The 15,888-nt window shown below is 49.6% G+C and overlaps 1 protein-coding gene across 5 annotated transcripts in view; it reads right to left on the bottom strand.

Moving 5' to 3' along the window:
- Positions 1–1,900: 1,900 nt before the first annotated feature.
- Positions 1,901–15,888, bottom strand: part of FBXW11 (F-box and WD repeat domain containing 11) — a 98,921-nt gene continuing 84,933 nt past the window's right edge. For all 5 annotated transcript variants that reach the window (XM_084884405.1, XM_084884406.1, XM_084884407.1 and 2 more), the window contains 6 exons: positions 14,242–14,491; positions 11,670–11,788; positions 10,283–10,393; positions 9,420–9,498; positions 8,351–8,534; positions 1,901–4,339 (listed from right to left, as the gene is read on the bottom strand). In XM_084884405.1, coding sequence (XP_084740531.1) covers positions 8,373–8,534; positions 9,420–9,498; positions 10,283–10,393; positions 11,670–11,788; positions 14,242–14,491 — 721 coding nt within the window. In that variant the 3' untranslated portion in view covers positions 1,901–4,339; positions 8,351–8,372. The remainder of the gene's footprint in view (positions 4,340–8,350; positions 8,535–9,419; positions 9,499–10,282; positions 10,394–11,669; positions 11,789–14,241; positions 14,492–15,888) is intronic.

Here is a 15,888-nt window from a genome sequence, read left to right as displayed (position 1 = left end):
AGTCCTTCAAGAGTTCAGTCACCAGCCCTGGCCAGTGTGGTTCAATGGATAGAGTATTGGCCTGCGGATTGAAGGGTCCCAGGTTCGATTCCAGTCAAGGGCATATACCTGGGTTGCAGGATCCATCCCCAGTGGGGGGCGTGCAGGAGGCAGCCAACCCATGATCCATGATTCTCTCATCATGGATGTTTCTCTCTCTCTCTCTCTCTCTCTCTCTCTCTCTCCAACCCATGATCCATGATTCTCTCATCATGGATGTTTCTCTCTCTCTCTCTCTCTCTCTCTCTCTCTCTCTCTCTCTCTCTCTCTCTCTCTCTCTCTCCCTCCCTCTTCTTTCCTCTCTAAAATTAATAAATATTAAAAAAAAAAAAAAAAAAAAGAAAGAAAAAGAGCTCAGTCAACAAACTCGGGCACAAGACTCCAACAGTTCAGTTCATTAGAAATGCTTAGAGCGCATTCATTCAGAGATGGCAAACTGGTGCCTCAGCGAGTCATTTTTTAAATCCCAACTTTTCTAAACGGGGGTCTACCTGGCTGGGCCTGCATTCCCGCACGGCGGCAGATGGCCCGTGCCCTCCAGGACTGAACGAGTGAAACCTGGACGATTCAGACCCAACTGGGGTCACTGCCCACAGCTAATTAGTAACAGGAGTATCAGCCAGACGGTCCAGCTTCCTTTCTCCTTAGCAACGGGAAAACAAACAGGCGGCATGGCAGAGCACCGCCGTCTCTGATTGTACATCCAAGTTCCACAAAGCCTCTCTTGGAAGCGCCATCGTTACTGTGGGATGCATTCAGAGCTGTGAATTCCTGGCAGTTAACGCCTCCCGTATCGAGGAAGATAGCTCGTATTTACTGGGCGCCCACTCTGAGGGCAGGAGCCGACGGGAGGGGAAGGCCCAGCCGCCCCGGAGTCCTCCCACCAGCAGCCGTGCGGAGCACCAGCCCAAACCAAGTTCTGAGCTTACACCTCCGGACACCAGCTCTTCCATGTGGAGTACCATTCGGAGCAGGACATGAGAACAACTGCTTAGCAATGAGGACTGAGCGTCAAGGGCAAAAAGAGTCACTTTCTATCCATCTTTTTATGGTGTATACTGGTAAATCGGTTGGTTTTCTTAACCATATGCACGTTACATGTTTCTTAAGACGTTTTTTTACAAAAGCCTGGGTGGGCCCCTGGCCAGGTAGCTCAGTTGGTTAGAGCATTGTCCCAATACACCAAGGTTGAGGGTTCAATCCCCAGTCAGGGCACCTACAAGCAGCAATGAATGAATGAATGGAACAAACCCATGTTTTTCTTTCACTCTCTCCTTCTTCTATCTCTAAAATCAATTTTAAAAACTTACACTCTAATTTCATTCCCCAAGTCCACAGTGCCGGCTCAACTGACTAACGGGGGGAGCTGGTTACCCCGAGAGCTCTTGCTACGTCTCAGGACCTTCCGAGCAGAACCTGCAGGTGCTGGCGGTGTTCTCCCGATTTACAACTCGGGCAGCAAGGTGGGGACCTCCCAACAGAAAAACCACCGCACGACTGCGTGTCCGATGCTGCTGTGAGTGTCCTTCTGACCTCCGCCCCCTCCTTCAGAAACCGGAGACCCGTCCACAGAGGCACTGGGGACCCGGCCGGGGACGCTCCACGTTCCAGTAAGCGGGAAGCAGCGCCAGCGCCAGGTTCCCGCTAGCTCCCAGCACAGCCCCCGCGGCTCGGGCTGGTCTGATGTCATCCATGTTCTCAGGCCAAAAGCAATTTGCTTTCAGCCTCATTTTACAGAGATGGTTCTTTAAATCTACAAACTTTAATTGTACGTCACTGAGTTACTAATATAGCACAGAACAGGTTTGCTTTGTGTGTGTGTGTGTGTACGTGTGTGTTTGAAAAATTTCTTAACAGAACATCGGAGCATTGCAACACTTTATTAAGAGTATTGGCTTTGAATTAGTAGCTGAAGTAACAATTGCATGAAGCCAGGTTAGATGTACTGCATAATACTCATACTTGATTTATTGACATTACTTAGCAATTTATTGGACAAAGGTCAACTTTTTGTTTTTTATTAAGCACATTCCACAGTACAAAGCTGTCATGAATAATATCTGTACAATTTAACAGTTTCAATAGCTGTCCAGACACAAATTTATTTCCAACAGATAATTGGCAAACATAATTAATTACAAGTTAGAATTAGACTATCCCAGTGCTTTAAAACATTAATATAGCAGTAATTTACAGTTGCTCAATTATGGGTTAGCAAAATAAAGGCCAGAGTCCGGCTGGGAATGGGGACTATCCTCCCAGAAGGTCAGGACGCCGTGGGTGCCGAAGTCCCTGCTAGAATTTGGTAGGCACAAGTCAAAGGTCGTGTGCGTGTTCGAAGGCCATGATCTCCCAAGGAACAGAACTTTCCTATTAAACATGCAAAAACAACAGAAAGCCCATTCGTTCACAACTGCCTCCTCCCCGCCCAGCCCCCGCCCCGGCTGGGTCTGCCGTAAGAGGCAGAGCGGTGAGAGTTACATCCCTTTCACAGCCTCTGTCAAGCTTACATCTACCTTACGAATGGAGGCAATTTTTTTACACTCTGAGGCTCAATTTCTCAAAAACAGAGATTCAGTAATGTGGGCGGAAGGATGTGTTAAAAAAAGGAAAAAGCCAAGCCAACCCGATAAGCAAATCACACATCGTTGATCCCACACCGTTCCCCGCACGAAGGCCCCACAGAGCCCGGGCCCTTCCGCCTCGTCGTAGTGTGCTTCCACGGGAAGAGTTTCATCACCAGGAGGTCCTATTGGTCCTTTCAATGTCACCGGCGTCCCTTGATCTTTGGACACAATGGCGAGGGGCAAATCAAAACCTACTATTGAGCAGGGAGAGGAGTGACAGCTGGACACGCAGGTCCTTCCCACGCGGTCAGCGTGATGGAGCCGTTCCACGGTCGGCTGCCGAGCACTCGAGTTTGTGAGCCTGCTGGGGCCACAGCAGCAAACTGCCCCGGAGGCGACGGGTGGGATTGGTGAGTTTGAGGCTTTGCACCAGGTAGGAGTGCCCTTCCCCTCAGACAGGCCTCGGCACCAGCCTGACCTGGGGCACGGGCGCCAGCTCACACGCAGGGCCTGCTCCCACCCCCGCAAGCCAGAGGCGTGACGTCCAGGGCCAGTCAGCGGGGCCTTCCCGTTCCCCCCCCCCCCCCCCAGGTTCCTCACGCACAGAATCCTGGTGTTTGACGGTGAAGTCAAATGAACACGATGGGAAGGGACCACTAGTACTCAGGAGTTCTTACGAGGAAAAGAACAAAAAAATCCTCAGGTACCTCTCTATCGTATATGCTACACAACAAATAAAACGTTCTGTGTTAAACTTTAGGAATTACATTTTAAAACAAGATCCCCATTAAAAACACACCACACACACACACACACACACACACACACACGACAATGACAAAATAAAAACACCATATGAATACTGAAGGAAGGGTTCTAGGTAATCCACATTAACCCTGGCGCAGGTTCTTGAGCCCAGCCCATGGCTAAGTGGGAACACACTCTGTATTAGTGTCTCAGGCACAGGGCCGACTCCAGCAACCTTGAGGTTAAACTGTTATGTACATCATATCTACATGCGGGTACAGTATTTAAATTAGGAGGCAAGCACATGTGTAAAGTGTTCCTCTACCAGATGTCAGGAGCTGGTTGGGGCGCAGAGGACAGTTAATAAAAGAGAAGGGCTATGTTACCTGTCGGGAGATAACATCACCCGGCTTACAGTTCTTTAAATTAAGAGAAATGATACAGAAAGGAAGTAGAATCCAAAAAATATTACCAAAACAATCCAGAGAAATTTTTCCATTGTCCAACAGATTCCCAATACAAGTCAGAATTCAGAATGACGTGGACAGTCGAAAGGAAACTTCTGCAAAGGAAAGCCCTGGGCATTCTGGGTAGGTGTTTGGCACCCAAAATCTCACCAAAGAATGCTGTTTCTTAGCATCAGACCAAAGTGCAAAGCAATATAAATTAGAGGCCAAGTCTTCTCTTGACTGTCGATTTACTTTGGAAAACAGACTGGATGTTCCTTTTGTATGACCGATTTACATTTGAAGCATGAGATCTGTTCACTGGTGGGGAGCAAAGGGGCTTCTGTCCTACGTGAAGTCGGTGAAGCTAAGGTATCCTTCTCAGAGCGGAGGCCGGAACCGGAGGTGAGAAATGTCGGTACTTGAGTTAGGCTGCTTTGCATCTACCCAGCGTCTAGAACCAGTTCCAGCTTCATAACTCAGCTGTGAGAACTCCTTAGGCGTTTGGTAGCCATGTAGCCAGTAGTTCAATAGGAAACCCTGGAAGAAGACAAACGCAAGCTGGTGTGGATGGGTACGCTGGTTACACGGGAGCTAATGCAGCCCAGCCCTCCATGGACACACACCTGTGCACACGCAACACGGGACTGATTTGCAAATGAGCAACAAGCGGCAGGCTGTTCTGAGTGCTACATACCAGGCATCCTATTCAGATACCCACGTCACTCGGACCACCAAGGCTCAGTCCCACGCGTTAGCCATTGAGTGAGTGGAGATTCAAAGGGACACCTGACCCTACAACCATCACTAAAAACTATGCCTATCACAAAATATGCTGACGGCAGATTTTATATTTAGCATAATCATACAGCCAGAGCCTACAAGGCCTGTCACGGGCCCTCCTGAAGGCACTGTCAATCATTGGGAAATAAAATACGCAGAGCTAGTAAATAAGGTAAGGGCTCTAAGTGGAATGCTAATCGTCAGAAAGTACTCTGTGAAATAAATCATTAATAGAAGGACAACAGTGTAGAGGAAAAGACTACTAAATGGTCCGTACTGTTTTGACCATGATTTTGAGTCAGGTACACATTTCAATCATAACCTTTACACTCATCCATGTATGTAAATGACATACGCACCCACCCCCATACCCCAAAGCAGAACGTTCATGAAACAAGGCTTACAATTAGTGTGTACAATGCAGGCTGACATTTTCTTTCTTCTTCTTCTTCTTTTTTTTTTTTTTTTTTTTTTTTTAATATATTTTATTGATTTTGTGCAGAGAGGAAGGGAGAGAGATAAGAGAGCTAGAAACATCGATGAGAGAGTCATCGATCAGCTGCCTCTTAACCACACCCTACTGGGGATATGCCCGCAACCAAGGTACATGCCCTTGACCGGAATCGAACCCGGGACCTTTCAGTCCCCAAGCCGACGCTCTATCCATTGAGCCAAACCGGTTTCGGCGAGGCTGACATTTTCTATTCACAATTTCGTCAAAGTCAAATCCCATTAAAAGGATTTCACAATCACTACTGCGTCACAACTCTTTCCAAACACTGCACTGAACTATTGGTTAGAAGATCTAAAAGTCTCCTTTAGATCTAAAATTCTATTGGGGAGGGAGAGGGAGGAAGAGGAAGGACATGTACATGTACATGGAGGGAAAGAAAGGAGGAGAGAGGGAGAGAATGTAAGTGTGGTTTCTTTAGCTTGTCTGCTTTTTTAAAGGAAACTTCCCTAAAAGGTTGACAATTTTCATAAAGATCAAGAATTCAGGTAAGTTTTCTCAATGAATTCAAGATTCACTTGCCACTATGTCCCCAGGAAGGACATTTTGGGGTCCCTGGATTCACTTTACAGGAACGCCCGGAGAGAAGCAGCCTCTCAGACACTGCTGCGGGAATGGAAACACCTGAACGCTGCTGCAGGGCAACACGTCTGTACGTCCCCGAAGCCCTAACTGTCACACCTAATCCAGACACTCCAACTTTCCGAGAATTATATCCAAAGGTAATCAGGGGATGGGCAAAGATTAAGCCAAAAAAGTCAGTAATGTGTTTTGCTTTACAACGGCTAAAAGCTAAAGGGGTGGAAGTGGGAGTGAGGGTGGGGAACGGGACCTATCCAGGTAATTAAATATTATTTTGCCATTATGAATGATAATTCAGGCACGCAATAACTTCACAACAGAGAGGAAAACAGCTTTTAAAAACGTGCGGTTAAGTACACAGGAGTTAACAATGGTGAACCATGAGCAGGGTTTTATTTTCTTCTCTTGGTTTACCTGTGTGCTTTTCATTTCTTACATGATCTTATGTCGTCTTGTTATAAGCGAAAAGAGCTATTGCATCTTAGGCTCTTATAAGCTAGTAATTTTTTTAAATGACTCGGCAAATAAATCTATTGCTAGCTTTCCTGACACAGAAATACTCTTACCTAATGTTTTAGGGGTGAATATTTTACTGCAAGGTTAAATCATCATTAGGGTAGTGTTTCTTATTATGCATAAATCTTACAGTATCACATGGTAATAATTTTTTTCATGTTACAATAAGTGAAAAGAATTTGGAAAAGAGCAATAAAAACCATGAAGTTGACTGCCAAGGTTGTCAAAAGTAATTCACTTTGAAGAGACAAACACATTGGAGGTTTCATTGCTTGTGCTGCTTAAAAAGCAGATAAGATTTTTCCAGTGATTTATAATTGTGGATCATAACAAGGCAGCTGCTCTTGGTTCCCTAAAAGGGGTTGGGAGGCGGGCCTGGGAGCAGTACCACCAGCTTCCTTTCCGCCTCAGCCAATGAGAGGCCAGCACTGCTGACCATTATTCATCCCTGCCCAAAGGAACCTGGTTGGGGACCCTTTCACATGAGATGTAAACGTTGTCCAACTTATGAGTGTCTGCTATGTTCTACATCAATTAAACATGCCGGGTGCGGTGAAGGGTGTGAGAGAACATACTAGGGGTGTCTTGAATTTCATCATGTGTCTCTTTAAACACATACCCAAGATACCACAGAGGTGCCAGAGGCCGTTCTATGTCACCCCTACTCGCCTGAGTCTATCCACTGCAGAGACTCAGCTACAGCTACTGCTGACCCTGTCCTATTTCATGTGAAAACCCAGCAGCGGCTGGCGGCAGCTACAGCAGAGCCTGGAGGGGGATGCACAGCCCACAGGAGGAAAAGTAAGAATGGAGGAAGTTTAACAAAACATGTGCAAGACCCTCACAAACACACTGCCAAACCCTGCTTAAGGAACTGAAAAAGACCCAAGTAATAGGTCGGCAAACTCTTTAGTCCACAGAGCCAAACATCAATAGTACAACGACTGACATCTCTTTGGAGAGCCACATTTTTTAAACTTAAGCTTCTTCTAACGCCACTTCTTCAAAATGCCCAGGCCGTGGTATTTTGTGGAAGAGACACACTCAAGGAGCCAAAGAGCCGCATGTGGCTCGAGAGCCACAGTTTGCCGACCACAATATAAATTGGAAGACTCAATAAAGTGTTAAGAAGAAAATTCTCCCCCAAAACGATCTTTAGATTTAATGAAGTCCTAATCATAACCCCAACAGCCACTTCCATAGGATTTGACAACCTAATTCAAAACTGAATGTGAAAACCTAAAGGACCTCGAAGAGTTAAAAGTTTTTTTAAGTTGGAAGTTTTATGACATCGTATGGTCTTGGCAAAAGGACAGCCGCCCAGAGAAGAGAGTCCAGGAACAGGAGTACAAATAAGGGGTCACCTGATTCTGTGACCAACGTGCCAGAGCCATTCGATGGAGAGGAAACCTGTACTCAGCGCTAACAACTAGCTAACTTATAAAACAAAGCAATGAGCTTCTGACCTCACACCACACACAACCAGTAACGCTAAATGGAGCAAAAACTCAATGTGAAAGTTAAATATAAAACTACACTGGTCCAAAAACAGTCACTAGCTACGTGTAACCATTTAAACATGAGTTTAAATAAAGTACAATTAAATACAATTAAAAATCCAATTAAAATCTAATTAAAAATTCCATTCCCAAGTCGTCCTGGCTACATTTCAAGAGCTGTGGCTGTGACAGAGCAGGCCTGCGCTGGCTAAGCCTGGGGCGGGGGCGGGCTCTGACAATGGAGGACACAGGGACCTCTCTGGGGACATAAAAATGTTTTTCGGAGGTGGCTGCAGAAATGCACACATTTGTAAAGACCTGTCCAACAGGGCAATCTATTCCACACTCAGTAAGCTTGAGTGAAAACCCACGAGGCCGAGCGCAGGTGAAAGGGGCGGGGGGGGGGGGGGGGGGGGGAGAGACGTGCCCCCTGGCATCTGTCGGGGGGAGGGAGACAGACGCAGTGGCTGGCTGTGCCCAGTTTGGGCAGTTTGTCCCGATGGTGTACTGAGTTGTGTCTTTGTTTGCTGGCGCGACTGCACGTGTTCACTGGCAGCTCACCTCGGTTCCTGTCGCTGAGAAAGGAACAAGCCATGCCATCCCCCACCCCCTCCCGCCCCAATGCGGGACTCCCCCCGCAGCCAGCGGAGGGGCGCTCACCTGACGGGCGAAGAGCAGACTGTTATCTGGAGATGTACGTGTATGTTCTGGAGGGAGAGCGGGTCTCGTTCTGGGCACTGGGAGGCACGTTTAAGAAATCCCAAATCAAAATAGTGTCATCGTGAGAGCTGCTGATGATCTGAAATTCATCAAACTGTAGCCGGAACACACGTCCAGAATGTTCCTGCGAAAAGAGCGCCGGGTGAGGAGGGGGAGGCCTGCCGGAGGGACGGCACAGGCGCTCCCGATCCTAAGCCCCCAGCGCCCGTGGCGGAGTGCGGCCCTCGCCCTCAGGGCCCTTGGCGCTCACTCTGCTCCCCCTCTCGCCCTCCGCACTCACTCTGCTCCCCTCTCGGCCTTTCCTTTAACTGGACTCCGTCTCAGGCCCTGGCCCAGGGGTGCGTCCGAGAAAATGTGATGGTCCGCCTGGGTCTGAGACAGGTCAGGGCGGGAAGCAACACTGTGCAATGCCCGTTCCTGAGACCTGGTGCAGACTGGGACCAAGACTATCTCAAACCACAGCCAACAGCAGAATTGATGGATGAAATGTTAGAAGCATTCCCGTGAAACCAAGAAGAGGAGAATGGCCCCAACTACAGTTCTGCATGTTCTAGTCGACGCCAGGACTGAAGATTTTATTAAAAAGGGAGAACTATCGAAAATAAGAAAAATATCAGTACTTTCAAGCAACTATCCCTCAAAAAATACAACCACGGCGAGCCGATGATGAGAAATAATATGCTTGGTAAAGCTGCAAAAATAAGATTAACATATAAAGTGCCCCAATAATTCAAGGCAATAACCCACAGACTGCAGACGGAGGGGCCTTCCATCAGCACAGCACAGCGATGCTGTCAGAGTGTAACACAGCCCAGTGCCTACAGGAGTGCCCCACATCCACAGGAGGGGCCCCCCTGAAGGAGGAGCTGCTCTCACTGCGCAAGCCAGAGCCAAGCTCCCAGGCAGGGCTCACGGCCGCAGCAATGTCAGCTCTGACGCCGGCCAGCCCAAATGGACAGGACGGCCACCCCCAGCGCCGGAGCCACGCCCGTGTCCGTGGGCCACGTACCACCAATGTGCGCAGACACAGCGTGCTTGCCGGAGCTCGCGGATCCAGAGCAGCTTGCAAGTCCCAAACTTTGATTTTCCTGGAAAGGACAAGGAGATTGCGATGAGCGAACAAGCGAACGTTTTAAACTCCATCCAGCGTTTCCTCGATAGGGAGTGCCTGTAAACGGCCCAGTAGGAGCGCTAATGGGGAGCTGCTTCTGTTCCTACAGGTTATTTAACCGCCACACACCCCAGGCTTGGAACGCACAGAGTATTCTTTTTAGGGAGACGAGACAACGTCCCGTTAGCTCAGTCCCTGCCGGGATCCTCTGTCAGCACAGGCTCACCGGGCTCCTGGGGCTCAGGGGGGGCTGGACAGAGTGGGGCTCTCGGTGGCATTCCAAGGATGCCTTTCTCCCGAGGCAAACGCTCCGAAACAGACGCCTGACCCGCGTGTGAGATCTACAGAAGGCCATCCTGGAAGGTTTATAGTTGCCATTTGCTCATTTAAAAAGCCATGCCGCTTTTACGAGAGGAGCTGTCCAATTCACCAAAAGGGCGAAAGAAATGGATCCCTGAACCGGGGGGGGCGGGGAGAGGACCCCACGCCTGGTTTAAGGGCTGAGGCAAACGGAATTCCTGCACAACCTAAGCCGCCCCCGGTTTGCTCACAGTAACGGGGAAAGGCATACGTGTAGGAGCCTGGAGGCTCTGCTGCTGGGGGCTTTGGGGCCTGTGTGGCCTCAATGACCAGCAGTGAAGTGACACCTGCCACCCACCAGCACACGGAGCCCGCCCGGCCCCGGACCCGCACACACAGCGCGAGGGCAGCCTTTCCCGCAGACCCAGCCACAGCAGAGCACCGCCATGGCAAGTACCCACCCATCATAGGCGCCGCTGACAATCCTCTTGTTGTCGAACCGGATGCACCGCACCAGCTCTTCGTGTCCCTCGAGGACTCTCAAACAGGCGCCACACTCGATGTCCCACAGCCTGGAGGGGAGAGCTCTGTGAACTGCCCGTGGCCACCCGCCTCATGGGCCTCACGGGCCTCACGGCTCCGTATCTGCCCCAGGCCTGTCCCTCCTCGGGCATTCTTCATTCCGTCTCACTCCCAGCCCACACCGTGCACATGCGTGCACACTTAGCCACTTGTGTGTTTTTAAGCACTAACTTGGGAGGAAGCCTTACTTTTCATTATATTTCCTTTTACCCGGTTTGAAACGTTAAAATCACATGCGTGTTACTGAACAAATAAGAGAATCCCCCCAGGCACTTCCAGGCCGCAGTCCGCGAGGCCCGGGAGGCGCGCACCAGCATGGTGGTCTCCGTCTCCCGACGCGGCTCAGGGACCCCTACCCTGCTATGTGCTGCATCCTGGGCTGCCCAGGTTCAAGGTCAAAGTGGGAGACCCATGAGCTATATACAGTGCCTTGGAAATATAAACCTGGTATATAAATATACACAGTTAGCCTTTTTTTCTGTATATGAATTATACAGCAGTTCTGGAAATAAAATTTGTTTCTATTATGATCAACTTTTCTGCATTATTTGCAAAAAGAAAGCACAGCAATGGAACACACATAAAGCGAGGGTAGCAAGCAAATTCTGTAAGGAACTTCCAGTGAACATTTCGGCACAGCCACCCTCAGCCAATCTCTCCACCAGTCAGAACCCCTCCCTTCTCCCTCCCTTTCTCAAATAATCGAACCCAATCTTTATTTTGCCCAAACATTAGATAATTTGTGTGTATGTATATACACATAAATATACACAGTTAATACAGCATAAACCGGGTAGGGGGAAATGACTTGGGTTACTTAAATAGATATAAGAGAGAAAGTGTTTAAGGATGGTCAGATTGTTAGAAAGCAAGGACACTGCGTGCTGGGGAGAAAAAAGGAAATGAAATAGATGACCAAACAGAAGTAGGTGATTCTGCACTGCAGTCCTGGGAGAGACGGTAAGGTACCTGCCCAACCACGTGTCAGGGAGGGAGGCAGAGCCAGGCTGGATGGGGCATGCTCTGTTCTAAGCATTCTGGTATTAAGTGACCCTGTAGCGCTAAGTCCTAGAGCCCTGTGTGGTGGGGGAATCTTAGAGGATTCAGTACGCAGAGCCAAACAGATGAATGAAAAGTTACCTAAAGTTTTCTTTTCTGAAGCACCCCCAAAGCCTCTACGTTGCTGGAGCGTTGGGAGCGGGAGAGGAGTCGGCACTATGGCAGAAACCAGCCCGCCTGCCCTGCCGGCACCGAGCTGCCACCCACCTGATGGTGTTATCTGACGATCCGCTGACAACCAGCCGGTCCCTGTACTGCAGACAGGCGATGCCTCGCTTGTGCCCGTTCAGGGTGCGAACAAATTCACAGGTGCTCGTACTCCACACCTGGAACACATCAGCAACGGGATGAATACAGAAAGGACCCCTCACAATACCGTTCTCAAAGCCAGAGCTTCTAGGAAGGATCAACATACTGGATCATGAAATACGTTGGGAGCCTGGGGGAGATTAGACAGAATAGAGCCTTCCTGGATGCTGAGTGCTAAAACTGGCATCAATCCAAAGGGAGGCGGTGAAGTCTCCGAGCCTTGAGATGGTCACAGAGAACATCTCCTGGAGGTTCATACACTCAGCTGCCCAGATTGTAAGGTTTATGCCAGCTGACATGTCACACCCAACAGATCTGGGCAAGCTTCACCTTCCACACCTTCCTCTTCCCAGCAGTTCCTGAACAGCTCCGTTTGTCTCACACTCACTCCTAACATTCCGCGTGTGCAATGAATAATCCCTCTTCTGTGAGACCACAATATGTCACCAGCCACATAAGGAGCCACAGCGAACACAGTGCTGGGTTATTTTACCAGCTGCACTTGTAGTTGAATGGGTTAACTAGCTATCCACGTACAAAGAATGAGGGTGAATCACCTTATTATCAGGGCATAAAAAGAACTATTGCAACTAAACAATAGACAAATAATCCAATTTGTTAAATGAACAGAAGATTTAAGTAGATGTTTCTCCAAAGACATAAAAATGGCCAGCAAGCACATAAAAAGATGCTCAACATCATCAGGTATTAGGGAAATGAAAAACAAAATCAACAGAGATACCACCACACGCCCACTAGGGCAATGGTCAGCAAACCGCGGCTCGAGAGCCACATGTGGCACTTTGGCCCCTTGAGTGTGGCTCTTCCACAAAATACCACGTGTGGGCGTGCATGTCCAGTGCGATTGAAACTTTGTGGCCCATGCGCAGAAGTTGGTTTTTTGGCCTGGGCCAGTCTACTTTGAAGAAGTGGGGAGTTGGTTGCATATGGCTCATGAGCTGTGGTTTGCCGACCACTGCACTAGGATAACTGTAATAAAAAGATAGACAATGCCAAGTGTTGACCAGGACATGGAGAATTGATCCAGGCTGCTCTTATGCAGGAGTGGTTAAGGCCCAGGCCTTCTGCACTTCCAGCACTGGTCTGTGTAACGGTGTGGCTGAGCAGTGAGTGAGTTACCTGGTCTGTGTAACGGTGTGGCTGAGCAGTGAGTGAGTTACCTCATACAAATCCCAGCTGTTCACACAATCTAAGGTATGAAGCACCCTAGTCTGTGATCTGTGATACTAGAATGCTGTTTAGGGCAAGTCATAAAAAGAAGGGTTTTGTTGTTTTGTTTTGTTTTTAGTCAATTTCAAATATTCATATATTGCTGGTAAGATTGTAAACTGGTGTAGCCATTTTGGAAAACAGTTTAGCAAAACTTATCATCCTGAGAGAATTGAAAATATATGTCCGCACAAATGTTTGCGGCAGCATTATTCATAACAGACAAATGTATAAACAATCAAAATGCCCATCTACTGATGAATGATAAACAAAATGTGGCACATCCACCCAATGACATTTCTTCAGTCATTAGAAGAAATGAATACTGTTACATGGTACAGTGTCTATGGGTGGACCTTGATAACAATATATTAAATGAAAGAAGCCAGACACAAAAGGCCCCATATTGGAGAATTTCATTTGGAAAACACGTCAGTCAGACAGGCAATCCGAGGACGGAAAGGAGACCCGGGCCTGCCGGGACCAGGGGAAGAGAGGAGGGCTGACTGCTAACGGGTCTGAGCACTTTTGGAGAGGACTGAAATGTCCTGGAACTAGTCAGGGCTACACACACTGTAGATATACCAAAGGCCTCTGAACTGTGTGCTTTACAATTATGAATCCCATGGTGTGTGAATTGTTTTAATAAAGTTGTTATAAAAACGTAAGAAAGCTAAATTTTTTCAAATTAAATGGATATCGATCCTGTGGGTCACCCTAGTCAACAGCAACCGCTTCTCACACGTCTGCTGTCCACACGCCGCGCTCCCTGAAGACGGGGACATGTCCCGCGTCACGTCTCCAGCAGCCAGCCCAGGGTCTGTGGCAGGACAGGCTTGGCTCTCAAAACCAGGTGACTAGATCCCATCTCAGCTCTGCCACTAGCTAGCTGTGTGGTGTCCGGTGTAGTCTTCCCTCACGGAGCCACATCTGTTCAATGCAGGCAACACCAACTCAACAGTGTGCCAGGAGGGCGCGGTGGTAACGTACAAGCTCCGAGCACATGGGACATGCTCAGTGGGTTAGTTCTTGTCCCCGTATAAAGGCCACCGGCAAAGTGGCTTCAGGAAACGGAGGACTGCTCTCCTGCCGGGTCCCATGGCCCTTCCCCCTCCCGTGCCTATAACGTAAGGAGCATGCAGAATGGAATGGCTTCAGGGGCTGCTGAGCGCAATGGAGGAGCATAAGGATCTTGAGAAGTGACTCCATCCTAAGAGACGGAGGAAGCAGACACACTCACTTTGATGGTTCTGTCCCCAGAGGCAGACACGATGTACTTGTCATCGAAGTCCACCACGTTGACAGCAGCTCGGTGGCCGACCAGGACGCGGCGTAAGGTGATGTCGGTGGCGGACGCCATGTCCCACACGGCGATGGAGCGGTCCTTGGAGCAGGTCACCATCAGGCCGTTGCTGAAGCGTAAGTGCAGGACGGCCTCGTTGTGGTGGATCAGTGTGTTCAGCACCTCGCCCGTGTTCACATCCCAGACTCTGGAGAACAGACACACAATGCTCACCAACGGGGACAGCCAGGAGAGTGCGCGGCACCCGGGCCCGGGCCCGTTCCTTGTAGCAGGCTGGGAGAGTGGGCTTGGCTTGTATTTGGGGATTGGGACCTGATACCTAACTGCTTAAAGGAGCAATTTCTCTGTTTGCTGCGAGTGTTTCAAAAGCAGGCGGGCAAGTGTGGCTCTGCTCAGGTGCAGGGTTATGTAACGGCAGTGTTTATGGATTGTGCCTGCAGGTTTGTACTGATGGTAAAAAAATGACTCTTCCAGTCAGTGGACATTGCGGGGAGTCTGGGATGACGGGGAAGGGGCTTGGTGGGTGGAGAGCCGAGGACAGTCAAGGTTCTTTTTGACCTTTGAGAGGCCTGGAGCCTAATGGACTGTAAGCCATGAAGTCTCCTCAACCTATCTACCATCTATTCACCCGGTGGCTTTAGGGACAGAGCCAGTGTCTCCCAGTTGGTTCACCCTTGAGATATGGGACGTTTAGGAGCCCTTTCACATCATAGCTTTTCTGCAGCCACGGCCTCCCGAGAGGTCCAGCGGATGCAGAGCAGAGGAGGAAAAACAGGGGCCTGGAAGCACCGCCAGGGAAAGGACACGAGGCGCCAGGTGACCCAGGGGTCCGTGGCACATCCTCTTCCAGTCTTGATTCAAAGTTGCTGGGTGAACAGATGGGGGTGGGGCTGCTGAGACGGCATGACTTCCGGTCCACGGGAGCGGTGTGCCCGCCCCTCGGAGGACGCGCTTCCCCAGCCACAGCAGCAGCCAGGGCTGTGCCGTGACCCCAGGCCCTGATGACTCCCCACCACGCCCAGGCCACGGCCACTGGGCTCGGGAACGCCCTGTCCCAGTGGTGCAGGAGTGGGTCCAACAGCGTGTCCTTCCTACTCTCCCCACTTCCAGCCAGCAGCCCACTTCCCTTCTGGGAGGGAGCATGGCCACTCCCAGCCTCATCGCTCTGCCCAGGGGTGGCATCAGAAAACAAGTGCCGCCATTGCTGGAAAGTCTACGCAATGGGAAGACAGTCGTGAATGCTATAAATTCAAAGTTCAAATTAGCTGTGTGACTCTGAGCAAACCGCTTAACCTCTCCGATCTGTTTCCTTCTACATCTACAAAAAAGACAGTATGTATCTACTGGAAAGGGTAATGTGAGAATTCAACAGGATAAGATTCCACAAAACATCTAGCTCTCTCTGTGGCCCTGGGAAGGTTCCGCGGACAGCTCTTGCTGATTCTTTCAGACTCTGTAGGCTGTGTCCACCACAGCCCACTCGGAGTACCTGCCTCCTCGCTGCTCTGGAGCGCGGCCCGGGGGCAGCCGGCCTGTGGCAGGCAGTGTGCTCTGTAGGGAAGCCTGGTGTCATCTCTGTACTAC

This window comes from Pipistrellus hanaki (assembly GCF_964339955.1).
Source record: "Pipistrellus hanaki genome assembly, chromosome: 5".
NCBI lineage: Eukaryota > Metazoa > Chordata > Mammalia > Chiroptera > Vespertilionidae > Pipistrellus > Pipistrellus hanaki.
Note: the sequence above shows the minus strand (reverse complement) of the source record. Positions and strands in the feature narration are given on the sequence as shown.